The sequence below is a fragment of the Sprattus sprattus genome, assembly GCF_963457725.1.
Source record: "Sprattus sprattus genome assembly, chromosome: 7".
Lineage (NCBI taxonomy): Eukaryota > Metazoa > Chordata > Actinopteri > Clupeiformes > Clupeidae > Sprattus > Sprattus sprattus.
In genome coordinates this window covers 34,419,162-34,435,123 of record NC_137926.1, presented here as the reverse complement: position 1 = coordinate 34,435,123, position 15,962 = coordinate 34,419,162, and the positions used below count along the sequence as shown (strand labels likewise).

General features: G+C 40.4%; 1 protein-coding gene across 1 annotated transcript in view; it reads left to right on the top strand.

The window, feature by feature from the left end:
- cpne8 (copine VIII) overlaps nt 1–6,844 on the top strand; it is a gene marked incomplete at both ends in the record, with an annotated part of 33,614 nt that extends 26,770 nt beyond the window's left edge. Inside the window, 7 exons of the mRNA XM_080841953.1 lie at nt 199–245; nt 336–517; nt 1,820–1,947; nt 2,172–2,274; nt 3,987–4,044; nt 6,464–6,537; nt 6,650–6,844. Of these exons, the coding sequence (XP_080698079.1) occupies nt 199–245; nt 336–517; nt 1,820–1,947; nt 2,172–2,274; nt 3,987–4,044; nt 6,464–6,537; nt 6,650–6,844 (787 nt within the window). The remainder of the gene's footprint in view (nt 1–198; nt 246–335; nt 518–1,819; nt 1,948–2,171; nt 2,275–3,986; nt 4,045–6,463; nt 6,538–6,649) is intronic.
- Between the last annotated feature and the right edge of the window lie 9,118 nt (nt 6,845–15,962).

The window sequence follows — 15,962 nt, the reverse complement described above, 5'->3', positions numbered from 1 at the left end:
CATACACATACACTTTTGTTCATTAAGTGTTTGCTTTACATTTGTTTGCTTTTTAGGCATTTTACTCATGTTACATTTCCTGCCAGTGTCATTTCATTAATTGCCTTTTCTTTAACATCAGTGTTGTATGTCTGAATTTGTCTGGGACTGAACCGGAGTCCATCATTGAAATACTATCTTTTGTGATTTCACTTGTAGAACTCAGATCAATTTTACAGTGGCAATTGACTTCACTGCATCTAATGGTAAGTGTTCTGGTGTCCACATGTGAATGCTGAACTCCCCCGTTGGAGCTGATTGCTCGAGCATTGGTCTGATGATGTGTTTGTGAGCAGGTAACCCCTCCCAGCCTACCTCATTGCACTACCTGAGCCCCTACCACCAGAATGCCTACGCCATGGCCCTAAGGGCAGTGGGGGAGATCATCCAGGACTATGACAGTGATAAGATGTTTCCTGCACTTGGCTTTGGTGCAAAACTTCCACCAGATGGCAGGATCTCGCACGAGTTTGCCTTGGTAAGAACGAAAATGGACAAAGGGATTTCCATTTGTCAGTGTTTTATCGCATGCGTTATTTTGCATGTTGTGACTTGATTACTTGTGAAAATAGAAAAGGAAGAGAAGGGTTTGAATTGAATTGTCTGTGTTGGAATAGTGGAGTTCTCAAATAACAGTCACTAACATACAGAGGCAGACCAGCCCTCTCTACCACTGTCAGAGCTAAGATACCAGTGCATCACAATAGACTATTACCTATCAGGAGATGTCTTAGATACCAGTGCATCACAATAGACCTATCAGGAGATGTCTTAGATACCAGTGCTTCACAATAGACTCTCACCTATCAGGAGATGTCTTAGATACCAGTGCATCACAATATACCTATCAGGAGATGTCTTAGATACCAGTGCATCACAATTGACTCTCACCTATCAGCCTATCAGGAGATGTCTTAGATACCAGTGCTTCAAAATAGACTCTCACCTATCAGCCTATCAGGAGATGTCTTAGATACCAGTACATCACAATAGACTCTCACCTATCAGCCTATCAGGAGATGTCTTAGATACCAGTGCTTCACAATAGACTCTCACCTATCAGCCTATCAGGGATGTCTTAGATACCAGTGCATCACAATAGACTCTCACCTATCAGGAGATGTCTAAATCTGTTATAATACTCTTAACAACAAAACAGGAATCTCTCATTTCTCCTCAACATATGCAGTTTCCACGGTGACAGTCTCTTTCTCTGTGCTATGCTCACATTGGCCCAGAGGGCAGAGAGCTGGAGACGAGCTCTATGCACTTCCTCAGATAAGCATTTAACATTTACTTAAGTGAGCTCCCTATTCCAAGGAGGCTGCTGACAGTCATGGAATGAGAAAGAAGGAACACTTTCTGCAGCTGTCACAGTTGCATACTTTCTGCTGAAAAAATCTTAATGACAGCATTTTTTTCTGTTCTTCATTTGATCATTTAAACAAACAAATGGTAACATAAGTACCTTGTCAATACTCAATTTATTTAATTGATTTTTTGGCTTTTATTTTAATATAGTGCAAGCAGAGAAACACAAACACACACACACAAACACACACACACACACATACACACACACACTTCTAGTACGTATAGCAAATACATGATGTAGTATGTCAGAAATAAAGCTTTTAATGTATCAAAATGTATGTAGGCATTCAGTGACCTAAAAACACTTAATTTTGTAATGACTGACTTGCTCACTGTAGTCCCATTGGCTGGTCAATGACACAACTGTCCATTTGCTATTGTGATCTGTCTTTCCCACATGGCCCAGAATGGAAATCCTGAGAACCCGTACTGCACCGGAATAGAGGGTGTGATGGAAGCTTACTACCAGAGCCTCAAATCAGTGCGCCTCTACGGCCCCACTTTCTTCTCACCTGTAATCAATCATGTAGCCAGGTCTGTGTCTTTCACATCCACCTCCATTCCAGAGACCCCTCAGTGTCCAATCCAATCCAATTTCCTGGATGTTCCACCTCCTGAAAACACACCCCAGGTGGTGCACACTCATACAGAACTAATTGCATGTTCAAACTGGCGACACCCACACACACGCTCCATTATTTAGAATGGCTTCTCTTATTAATGTGCTGTGGCCCTTCTTCTCCGCTCTCTATGGCCAGATATGCTTCCCTTGTGAGAGACGGCTCCGAGTACTTCATCCTCCTCATCATCTCTGACGGAGTCATCTCAGACATGGCCCAAACGAAAGAATCTATTGTTAATGTGAGTCTTCCCTCCCAGGTTGATGCATGATATTACTTTTGAATTGGAGTTGCCTATTCAGAGTCATCTTATTTTCTGGATTTTTGTGTTTAAACCAGTAACGTTACATAATTCTGATTGCCAAACGCAGGCTACGCTCGTGCGCACACACACATACAACAATTGCAAAGCAAGCGATTGCGATGTCAGCATGGAGAGGCTCACCATGCAACTTCTATGCTGCAAACACATATGAAGCTTACACAGTATGTTGATAAGCAGAGAACAAATAGCCATCAAGCAAAGCCCAGAAACTCATTCTAAGCCTACACAGTATGAGGTACTGGATGACGGCTCCTCACACTATCAATTGCATTCAGAGAATTCATCATTCATCATCAGTGACTCAGCAGCCACATATTATCACAGACACAGAGTCAAGTAGATGTTACAATTCCGTAGGATTTCTTCTTTAGTCTTGTATCTCAGGAATCGAATTACTATTGACCGTGACTTGTCTTCCCCAGTAGATTTAAGAACAAGTGCCCTGTGTGCTCTCTCAATGTCAATGACCGTTGCTTCGGGTATTTCCAGTTTATCACGCAGTAGCTTTTCCACAAATTCCACCATTGATGTCCCCTCTGCGTCTTCTGGTACATTGAACATTCGTATATTTTTCTGTCTGGATCTACCTTCTTGGTCGAGCAGTTTATTCTCGAGCTGGGTCACTTCTTTGATTAGTTTAGTTACCACTTGTTATTCTGGGTGCGGTCTTCTACCCCACCAACGCGATTCTCCACTTTCTCAACTTTTTGGTCAACTTTAGTGAGTTCAGATTTGATGTCGTTCAGTTGTTTATTCATATCTTGACGAAAATCCCGAATCTCCTCTAATACTTTGGCCAGGCTAGCTGCTGTGACTTGGTTTGAGCTAGCATCCCTATGAGGTGGGCTAGAATGTACTCGGTTTTCTGTTCAGTACCTTTTTTCCCTGTTGCTTCCCTTGTTTTTGATTTCGGCCCGACATTTTGACCGTGTATGAGTACAAAAATATTTTATTTGAGTATTTTTGGGGTAAAATATATTGATTATTGGAGGAGCTGTGTTCTTAAGCAGCCATTCGCTGTGCGGACGTCACCGGAACCAGATGTAACAACTCCATTGCAATAGATATCAATTCCTCATCTCACTCCCTAACAAAGGGCACCCTGTACTGATCCATTAGAAGATGACCCTTTGGGCCATGAGCTCAGCACAGTCATGAACAACACTGCCCAATCCCTGGCTCTGCTCTTCTCTATTGAGAGGAGAGATTCTTAATCAACTTGTGCTTGGTAGTACACTCCTGTTCTCTTTTTATCCTCCTCTTTTGAGCGCTTTGGGCTGCTAACGTATTTAAGTTCAGTTATCCGAGTCTATTTGCTAAAGAGAATCGCCTTCCTGCTGAATACACACAATAAACAGGTTGCATGTTCTCATATCACAGCAGGAAGACATTAAGTTGTCAAAGACCTCTCAATGTTACTGACGTGTCGAAGTTGCCTTTTGCATGTTGTTATGAAACCGAGGTGTGAGAGGAAGTTGTAATTTGGCAGTAGACACTTAAATACACGGTGAAAACACTTCTTCTCTAGCTGTGGTCTGTGTCTGTTCTGATATCCATATTAAAAATGTGTTGATGTTCACAAAAGAAATATGCTCTTAGTAATGTTCTTCTTCTCATTGTATTCCTAGGCTTCTTGTCTTCCAATGTCAATAATCATCGTTGGAGTAGGACCTGCTGAATTTGATGGTGAGATTGAAATGCACCTTATGTGAATGTGTGACATTTTGTCATTAACCTGTAAAGGGGCTGCTTTATCTATTTATTCAGAACAAGACATATTTGGTGCTATGATGTGAGTAGTGTGTGTGTGTGTGTGTGTGTGTGTGTGTGTGTGTGTGTGTGTGTGTGTGTGTGTGTGTGTGTGTGTGTGTATTTTTGCCCATTTGTTTTCTGCTGCTCTATGCTGCAAAGCTAAAGGAAATGTGTGATATTCCTTATCAAAGAACCACACTGAAACCACATCCCTTCAGTTGCAAGCCTAGTTCTTCATTGACACGCTGCTGTTGTTGAGAGAAAGAGAGAGAGAGAGAAGGAGAGAAATAGAGAGAGAGAGAAGGAGAGAAATATAAAGAAGTATCATTTGGCTTTGGTCGACTGCTCTATTTACATAAACATACCGTGGTCATAACCAGATGGCTCTTCAAATGAATGTAAGAAACTATATTTACAACTTCCATTTTAGACTTAGAGGCAGTGAATACTGTTTTCAAATATGCAATTTCAGACTCTTGACCTTTTAAAAGTACTCAGTACTCTTGACCTTTTAAAAGATTACAGAAATAGGTAGGGATGCACCGATACCACTTTTTTACAAACTGATACGAGTATTTTTATTTGTGTACTTGCCGATACCGAGTACCAATACTTGGTCTCCATGAAAGTGCAATTAATTTGGAGGCAGATTTTATTTTATCCTCTACAGATTATTTCATGAAAAGCTACCTACTAGTCCAGCAGAGAGTGGTAGGACAGGTAGGACAACAGATCACATTTTGTGACATTAGCATGACCAGTTTGATGTAGTGAACTACTGTTGAGTGGTTGTATCGGTGCTTGGTATCGGCATACAAAAACAAGTACGAGTTTTTTTACGAAGTATCAGTCCGATACCCGATACTGGTATCGGTATCGTGCATCCCTAGAAATAGGTTGTAGACTAGCACAGGTGTCCACAAACTGGCCTTCAGTGTAAACTCAGGGGTACTGTGTGTACTGTGCTAAGTTGAAGGTACCATTTTGAGGTACCACATTTATATTAACAATAATCAGTAGGACTTCTTATTCCTCATTCCATCTAGACTATACAATTATAATATAAAAGCAGTTGTAAGACTCATGTAGTTTAGGGCAAATAAATGAAATTCAAAAAAGGCAGAAAACATGATGGCTGCCAAAATAAGAAAGAGTATGTGTCAAAAGCTCAATTCAGAGGTGCACTTCTTCAAGGCCGGTCCAAAATATGAACAAACTCGATTTAAAAATATTTGAAAAGCATACCCCCAATTGGAAGATGTGGAAGAAAACTTTTCAAAATGATCCAGGAGGAATGCTCATGGATCCAGGAGGAATGCTATGTGACTGAAAACACTGTTTGTATTGCTGTTACTAACAGTACTGTACTTTGTAAATGCTTTGGCCATACAAACGTAGAAATGTTTTAATGAGGCTTTTTGGGTTAGATCTATACTATTTTCTTTGCTGAAATTGTTGTATGTTTTTTGCAATTATCATTAGCATCTTTACTGCATACATTTAATGGGGGGGGGATGTGCTGTCATCCATAATGTATGAGATCAATGTAAGGGATCATCATCTAATGAATTTGTTATGTTATGCAATGAATGTGTGTGTGTGTGTGTGTGTGTGTGTGTGTTTGTTCCAGTGGTTGTGTGAGAGAGAAGCAGAGTAGCAGTGGCGTTGATGTGACAACAGTGACACATCACTCATCTATACATCAGTCTTATTTTAGTATGCGTGCAATACAAATTAGTTTACAGCAGTTTGACCATCAAATGCTGTTTTTCATTTGTCTGGGAATTCCCTGCCCCTTCACTGCATTTCATTTGCTCAGTTAGTCTGGCAAACTACTCATCAGCGATCCACTTCACTCACGTAATTGGACACGCCTTTAACCAATCAGACCAACGATACTATACAACGATACAACGATCGGTAATAAAGCAAACACATATTTTTTCTGTGTGAATGTTCCAGGGCAAGTTTTTGTTCTGTTTTCAAAGAAAACTTGCCTTATCGAAGTTTTGCGGTGCTTCGGCGGCCACCATGTCCAATGTTTAAAAACTCTCCGTGCAGTAGATTTTGTAACGTAGCCGTGGTAAGCTTAAATCCGCCAATGGCGCGCCAGGTAGCTAAAATGCAGTTTGTGATTGGCTCCAAGGATTCTGGAAATCTTGAAATGAACGGCTATCCAAAGTTGGCCAGACCCAGTGCAGAGGCAAAATCAATTTGGCCGGAAGAAGTGAGGCGGGACTTCCCAGACTAGTTTTTCATTTGATTGAGAGTGATTTACAGCAGCTGGGGAGGACATATGATGTGATCAATCTGGATGAATGTGAGATATGATGTGATCAATCTGTCTCCTCAGAAATGATTGAGCTGGATGGAGATGAAGTGAGGATTTCATCCAGAGGAAGATTTGCAGAGAGGGACATCGTTCAGGTTCATTCCCTCCCAATCACACATGACCACAGGCGGTTTTTATGATAGAATCTCATTTATTTGTAAGGTAATTTTATTCTGACTTAAATTCTACTTTTCTCCTTCTGTGTAGTTTGTGCCGTTCAGGGATTACATCGACCCAAGGGGCAACCACATCCTGAGCATGGCTCGTCTGGCCAAAGACGTCCTGGCTGAGATACCTGACCAGTTTCTGCACTACATGAGAACCAGGGGCATCAAGCCCCAGAGTCCACCTCATACGTACACTTCCAAACTCCCAACAGTACCAATGCAGACCCAGATCTAAGGCCTCACCTCTCTCTTTGGACTAACAAACTTAAGCTTTCAGTAACATTCTGAAATGTGAAGATGTTTACCAGTGGCCAGACCAGGAATATAGAAATGTTTTCCAGGAGTATCGTCTTGACGCTTCCTGCAATGGGAAAGATATGAAATTTATTTTTTGATCTTCCATAGCTCCTCTGCATTCTAATGACATCACACTGTTGTCACAAATCTCTCTTGAGAAAAAAGATGTTTACAATTTTACTGATTTCTACTGATGGTTAATTTTATACTTTTTCATGCTAAGATGTGTTTTTCAGAAGTTGTAATATGTCAGCCCAGAGACTGAAGCTGCCAGGAAAGAGAAACCTTAAGCGTTCTCTCTGTGTTCAAATAGGCATGTTGATGTGATGAGCATGCAGTGTCCCCTCAACTCCACTCAAACATGTCACACTGACCAACTGTAGCTCCCAGTCCTTACCTAAATGCCTCAACATGGGGACAACCTCTTCACCCTCTGGACAGACCTTATCCCTAGCACACTCACTGAAGCTGCTTTAAAGGATGTGGTGATGATGTGTCCAGACCTTATCCCCAGTACACTCACTGAAGCTGCTTTAAAGGATGTGGTGATGGTGGGTCCAGACCTTATCCCCAGCACACTCACTGAAGCTGCTTTAAAGGACATGGTGATGGTGGGTCCAGACCTTATCCCCAGTACACTCACTGAAGCTGCTTTAAAGGACATGGTGACGATGTGTCCAGGGCCTGGCTCTCAAAAACATGATCACATTATACTTTGATTTGATTTTTATGGTGTAAAAAATATGCATATACTGTTGTATGTTTCTTGCCTTTTTCATTCAAAATGATGAGAAGAATTTCATGTAATGGTTCTGAGTCAATCTGTTGTCTGCTAGAGCTCCTGCGTGAGCTTCTCAGTTGTTCTTTTGCATGTGATGATGCAGTTGAGTGCTTTGCTCACTACTATTGGTCTCGAGGCGGAACTTCATAAATCCATTCAAACACAGTATATTTTAATCAGATGCTAAATGGGATTTTCCTACGAAGAACGCTTTTGTAAGACAGACCCTGAGCCACTTATGTCTTTGTATCAGCAAGGGTTACGTGTGATACATGGAGACTGTCAGAGATATTTTGTGTCTTTGAAGAGGACCACAGAGGCAACCAATCAGAATGAGAAGCTTATGTTATTCTGCAGTGTCCTTGTAATATCCACCTACTTGTGGCTTAAGAAATTATTGAAATGGAGATATATATTTGCATTTATACAATTATTACAAAACATATTTCACTGCCATTGCTTCTATTGCAAGTCAATCCTGTTGGGCAGGACCACACTTCCATGTATTTTATAGAGATACAAAACTACACAAACAATTATATCACTTACTGTGTATATATATATATATATATTTAGGTAATATCAGATTGGAAATATATCAAAGGTTATCATTTAGAATATTGGTCATCGTAAAATATATACATGTATAATTGTGTTTATCTCTGATGTAAGGCAGTGGTTGATTGTGGGGATCTTCCTTTAGGCCATGTTCTGTGAGAATGCACATTCGTCATCTCTTGGGCTTCTTGGTGCTTTTTAAAAGCTGAGCGAGCCCTGGTAACCAGGAAAAAATAACTCACAAATAGAGGAACTTCATTTATTTAACATGACAGGATGCCATCTTCAAACACACACCCACACTCTCTCTCTCTCTCTCTCTCTCTCTCATGCACTATACATCTCTATAAGACATGCATAAAAAATACAGCAGCATTTCAAATGCACCATTCTTTGTTCAGTGGATCCAAAGACTGTATCAGCCATTCTCCTTGTGTGGTGAATACAGCTATTAGAAGCCATCCGTAGTCTTTCTTCACATTTCCACAGACACAAGAGCATGTGTGAAGTTTGGCAAAAGTATAAAATGTTTGTTTTCTTTAATAGTGGATACTACACACCCAGTGTCATTTAATATTGTGCATTTTTGGTTGGTCCATGATCACATGCTGCCTCTCGTGGAGACTCAGGAGATTAGATGTCTGGGTATTTCATAAAGGACGGGACGAAGAGTTAGATAGTGATCCAGGTATTATCCCCATACTTCCCTTGATTTGACTTGAGGGTTTGTTATTTACGTTACAGTGTGCACTAGACAGTTTTGGGGGAATATGTAGCCTACTCTGGTTTCTAAGTAATCTTTGTAATGTTTATTTTCTATCTTCGGCACTTTGTCCTTTGACTCAGGTCAAAATGTTTCACAACATACAGTAAATAAAATGAACCTAAAGGAAGAGTCCTATTACTGTATGTGCTGATAGTTTTGTGAGAGAATTGTGAGCAAAGGGGTTTTAGGATGACAAAATTATCATTAGCACAAATGTGGTGTTTAGCCTCAGGTATAAAGTGTGAGTAGTCTTTTGAGGAGCACTGAATGATATCCAAGAGTCTCTCCACTGTCACTATTAAAGAAACTACCCTGCTTTCAAATCAGGCTTCCTCTAAAATCCTGCTTTTCCAACAATACTATCAGTGGTTCATTTGTACTTTATTTTAGTCCAAAGACAATAAACAAAGAGTTATAAACAAATTTCAGCACTAAGAAATGTCAGGTACTATTGGACAGTTGAAGAACTTATCTTACCTTTGCCTCAAATTATCGATAGCATCCAAATCACAGAGGCCCAGTGGACAGTCTCCTGTTGGTGATGCTGAATGCAGTAGAACCTGTACAATGTCTTTTTGAGTGAAATGAATATAATGTGATGATTTTACACACAAACCTCTCTCTACACTCAAAGTCTATTCTTGCTGATCTCATTTTACTTGTTATTACTGGCTGCTGCATCTGCATGAGTATAATGATGACCTGGATGCACCTTTTCCTTGACTTGTGACTTGGGTTTTATTGCAACAGAATTTGCCTTAAAATCACACTGAACTCTTGGAATTGTGTAATGCCTTCATTTTGAAGTAAATCCATGTTTGTCTCAATGCTCATTTATTTGTGTGATGTATGTTTCCCTTGAACTGACTCTTGACCTATACCAGAGAAGTTAAGCTTCTCAAATCCATGGAAGCTATACGGATATATTTGTAGGATACATGCCCTCTTAAATGCTCAAAATGTACCACATTTTATAATGTTATTCAGGCTATATTGTTGGTTCTGATAAGTTCTATTCAGTAAATAGATCTATAGACACACAAATCACAGATCTAGACATGTTGACACACATAGAAACCTAAACTTGGTATTCATCAGCACAGTTCAGTCTTTGTGCATACATACACAGCCTTGGCATCTCAGTCTCACTGGAACTAATATGCCGGACATTATATGTTGGTTGGTTATAAATGTTTCCCCATACTTGATCTATTTAGTCATCCATTCATTCTTGTGATAAATAGGACATTGTTCGTATTTCAATTTCTAATATTTCTTCATATTACAGTAGCTTATGTCTCTACCCTGTGAACCGCCATTTTATCCGATAATACAGGGAAACATGACATCTAATAAAGATCACTGATATGACACAGAAGGGTCCCATCAGTCACATGACATGTAGAGCTCAGTCGATTGGCTCCAACCACTTCTGCCTTATTGGGAAGAGAGCCCCCATTGCAAGTGTCCTCTGTATGGCAATGCCCAACTGGGTTTCTTCCTGGGCTAGATACACTGGTGCGACTCTCCTTGATCAGTGGGTATGTCAATGCATTATTTTTGCCATGTCTATAGACCACCATAGCTTGTTTTTCCTTTACCAGATCTAATTCATGCCCAGTTCACAGAGATTTGATATGATCCCAAAGGACAGGAAGTGAAACATCTGTAAATACATCCGACAAATGGCCACCAAAGACCATAGGATGCATGTTGTGTCATTAAAAGGCACAGCAAACGTAAGTAATGGAAAATAATTAATACAACAAGCAATTTCTCCTAGTATTAATTGAAAAGAAGTAAGAAGTAACTAATATTGCAATCCATTTTTACATTAGGTCTTGTATATTTAACATCATATAGTTGATCAATTGCGATGCAGTTATATATTTTATCTTAGCGTCTCAAACTCCCGGGGGCCAAATCCGGTCCCCCAAGCGAATTTATCCGGCCCGCAAAATTCCATTGATACAAAAAAAAAGAAAAGTTCCATTGATTTAAATGGGCCACCCCAATGTTTACCGTAAAAGGTCTGGCCCCCCAATGACGGGTAATTTGAGTTTGAGACCCTAGTCTTCCTGAGTTTTACTCTCTGCGAGTAATTATACAAACCACTGACAAAGAAAGGTAAACAGTGGAGCCATTTTACCCTTCTTGAGCTAAACACTCACCATTCAACCCCCATATATAAGGGAGAATATAGACCATACTTTCTTTGGTATTTTCCCTTGTAGCGTATTATGATACAGACTTGATGAAATGTCATGTCAGCCTAGCATTTCCAAAATGTTCCTGAAGCACATTCGGTCCAGGGAAACATAAATGTATAAACTTCATAATCTTCCTGTCTTAGAGCAGAACCTTAAAAGTCCATGGGTCTGCACATGCTATAACCTAGGCCTATAGATTGTCTGGATAGCCTAACAACTAAATTGCAATAATCTCCCTCTGTTATTGGTGAACAAAAAACATTGGCGAAGATAACACTGTAGACTACCGTAAAGAATTAAGATTAAAATGTTGTCAGGATTTTTTTTTTTCAGGAGGCACTTTCTCCTTTCAAAGTTTTTCTTAATTGCTTACAAAAAAATTTTATCAGGAGCATTATGCCTTTTCATGTTCAGTGTTACTGTATGCTTACTAAATATAGTAACAACAAAAATATTTCTTTATTTTTTTTCTCATAGTGCTGTAGACTATACATCACAGCAAACACATGATGATTTGCACAGAACAAACAATTGAAAATAGTCCAGTAGGCTACAGTCAACAACACTTTGTATTTGTTCGATTGTTATAGCATTATTTTCCGGAACCATATTAACAATTGCAGTCTCCTGTTCAGCCCTCAAGACTCGCTCCCTCCCACAACGCTGGGGTTATCTTTCAGTTCTGTCAAATACAGTCAGGGCCGGATTAAGACATTTTGAGGCCTGGGGCTAATTACCAGGATGAGGCCCCTATATCGCCCCGACGCACATCGTGACACGCACACAAACCCACGCCAGGTGCACTGTCACATCAGTGTTTTAAAGTCCACAGAACCACTCTATAAATATGATCAGTTTAAAGGCACCCAGTGCAACTTTATGTAAACATTCAATGAAAAATAAACATTCCATTTCTAGTCTTTTTTACACGTAGTAAGTTTCAATAACTCCATACCATTACATATAGTGATTCAAGGAGCAAAGATGAGACGTCGTTGTGTGGTGAGAACTGATAGAAAATCGTAAACAACAACAATCGCCGGTGGGGAGAGGCCATTTTTCCATTGACTGGAATCCTGCTGTATTGTAGGTTACAAAAAATAAAGAAAACGGGGCGATTGTTGTTGTTATCGATTTTCTATCAGTTCTCACCACACGACGACGTCTCATCTTTGCTCCTTGAATGTCGATATGTAATGGTATGGAGTTATTGAAACTTACTACGTGTAAAAAAGACTAGAAATTGAATGTTTATTTTTAAGCCTCGAAAGTTGCACTTTCTATGCGAGAGCACCGACGTGCGGTCAGGGGAGGCAGAGCTTCACCTGTCATCAGTAAAAAAACAAATAACGATCAAAGGAAATAAATATTTTCTACTGGTCTCTGATATAACTGTATTTTCTGCATGATTCCAATCATTTCGAGCAGTTTTATAATCAAAATCGCTCAATTTGCGCATGTCCTGTTCAAACAGACAGGAGACAGCAAGACGATGAGGCAACGACGAGCTGTGCTTCATCTCAGATTGCGCAATACCTCACAAACTGGACTGAGTGTAGAACCTATTAAGTCCTAGCCTGGATACCAGCCTGAACTCCGCCCACAAAATTTTTGGTCCGGGAGATTCAGTCTGGAGTCGAGCTAGTTGGGAGGGTTTAAACGGCCCCGAAAAGGGATCTGACCATTCAAATTGTAAGGGCGGGCTTTATACGTTGATGGACAGACATAGGTAGATTACCGGTATACATCGAACAAAGATGGCGCCGTCTCGGGAGCTTAGTGGGACATATTTGATATGATTTAAGGTATCTACACGACTTTTTTTATGTCTACATTGACTCGGTTAGTTGTGTATACGCAACACCAATGTTGCCTAGGATTGTAGGTCTTAACTTATGCACTCTAGACCATTATTGAAAGGTTATGCTAACAGCGTAGACAAAAAGAACATTAGAACTAATGGTAGCTTCTAGCCTTGAGTGCTAATTAAGTAACGTCTCAACAGATATTGACAGCGCATTCATTTTGAAAGAGGAACAGAGAAACGCGATCAAGGCATTTGTCGATTGAAAAGATGTTTTTGCCGTCCTTCCTACGGGATCAGGTAAAAGTTGAATCTATCAGATGGTAATAATACTACGTTGCTCTGATTGGTTCTAGGTATCCAATTCAGCGAAGAGGAATTTTCTTTCCTGGTTCGTTGAAACACGCCCCATAATCACAGCCCAGTGGTCCGGTCTCAGACTCATATTCTGACTAGAATTATGAGTATGACATCGTCAGGCTAATTAAGTCCTGCTGATCTGACAAAAAACCTCAGTGAAAACCTCTACACTAATATTTGACCATGACTGCGAAAATGGAAGATTCTATAGCTAAGCTAAAACATTTCACTTAGCTATGTCTAACTGGCTTGCACATAATTTGTCTATAATTTTCAATGAATTAGCCTAATCTGCAGCGATATGCGTGAGGATAAAAACTCATACATCTTCAATTGCTGAAAGAATTTACGTTTTATTAGGCCTATTTAGATGGAACCGGGAAGCCTGGCTTACCTGCATCATCGTATTTGAAAGCGCGTTATTAAAAGCGTTTATCCCTGTCTTAATGATGTGGTGCAAACCAAAGCAAAGTTTAGAAATGTGAATTAATCTTCTTCAGTCTTACTTTGCACTTGAGGGCTTTTGCGATTATAAGGTCACGGTCCACGGACCAGTCTTTTGGCCCCACTCTCGTGCTTTCTTTGACCGGACATTTTCGCGCATTATAATTTGTTTCACTCTGAATGTTTCTAATGTTATGCGCGGTGCGGTGCCGTTGACTCACTCGACATCGGGCGACCTGAGTCCCCCCTGGTGGCGAGGCCCGGGGCTGCAGCCCGGTCAGCCCATTCGTTAGACACGGCCCTGAATACAGTACAATGCAAAATGCTCTAAAAAAAAAAAAAACGATCCTCCTGACAAGGCATACAAACTAGTGTTTCCTGTCATAGTAGTGTTTCTTACCTATTCTCTCTTCTGAATGTCCGGAGAACGGATGCAACTGAGAATCGGCTTATTTGGTTGGACCCTCTGGCCAGCCTCCTGTATGGTCAAACCATGGTTGACCACATGGTTGAATGGCAGTGTGTTCTGTGTGAACACAAGGAGATTTGGCATTGATGACGTGTGCAGAATAAAAAAGGATTGTGTGTAGTGTTTTGAAGAAAGTGTGGTTTACAATTGAAATCTTGGTCTAAAAAAGGAAAAATGTGATTAGGCTACTTCAGCAGAATTGGTTTAGGGAGTTGGCACATGAGTTACAGGTTGTGGTCATTGTGTCAGAAGTTCCCGTTTTTGTGTGTAAATCTATATAATGTCATTATGCGGAACGATCCAAGGGGGTGCAACCATAGACATGTATAGATGTCTATGGGTGTAATATGTCTGGGTGCAACGACGGACTCGTGAATGTCCGCACAGGAGGTGTCAAGCTAAGAAGGCACCGGATGCCTAAAAGAGCCCGGGTGACGTAATGTTGATTCTTGAGTGACAGTTTCTATGCCAACGTTAGCATTACGTACCCGGTCACCGCGTACCCCGCATCTATATTGCTAATAGCAATTCCTCCTTTTGTGCGACAATATTAAGCGACTAAAAAGTAGCTGATGGCTTTCGAACAACTCTTGAGACTCTCTGACTGATAGCCAAAAAGTGTCGGGTACAAAGTGTCCGTTTAGGCACAATATTAAGCGACTAAAAAGTTTTAGCTACACCTGCCTGATGGTATTCTGTAAGTTAGCAATGTCCGCTAGCATATCAAAGCTAGCAATCCCCCGTTGTTCTTTACTAAAATGTTGTGCAAACAATGCACTGTTTTGTTCAAATGTAACTGTGGGTGCCGTCAGATATGTCTAAAAATCACAACACATTAAGGAGTGTCTTAATTTAAGCACAACAACAGATGAATAGCTTCAAGCTAACAAGACACTAGCACGAGCTAGCTAGCTGATGGAATGTGCTTACTTTGATACATACATTTGATTTATATAAACTAGCGAATCAACAACTTTCCTACCAAAGTCAAACATCAAATGGTTGTTTTGGTTGGTTTATTGTAGGTCAAATACAAGCAAGCCGGTCTCAGGTAGCGAAGTTCAATGCAATATGCTCTGAAGTAAATCGCGTTATGAGCGATAAAGACCCGGGTGACGTATTGGCGTTGGCATAGCAACTGTCACTCAAGAGTCGTTCGAAAGTCAACATTACATCACCCGGGCTCTTTTAGGCATCCGGTGCCTTTTTAGCTTGACAGAGGCCATTTTAAGGACGGAATAGTTCCGGGAGGGATCAGTGGTACGTTAGGTAACGTCAGTGATCTTCACAATCGTTTACACTCATACCTCGCGGAAATCTTGACGGATTTACAAATTACTTGATTTACAAACGTCATTACTAATAATTCTCGATGCTTGAACATGTTGAAATGTGCAGCTTTATTGTGTATCACGGCTATTGTGTTTCAATCATTTTACATCAATTGGCGAGGCATAATTGTTCTTTCTTTTCAATACAACTTAAGTTGCACATAATAAAACTGAAGTTGCACATGATTTCCAATCGGGTTGGTTTGTTAAACATCTACATTATGATTTCCACAGGAAATTGCTGACTTTATTGCCAATGAAGATGCCAGAATTTCTGTTCTATTGAACGTTCCTTGAACGTTCCATTGAAACGAGATCCCGTGGGATCACCTG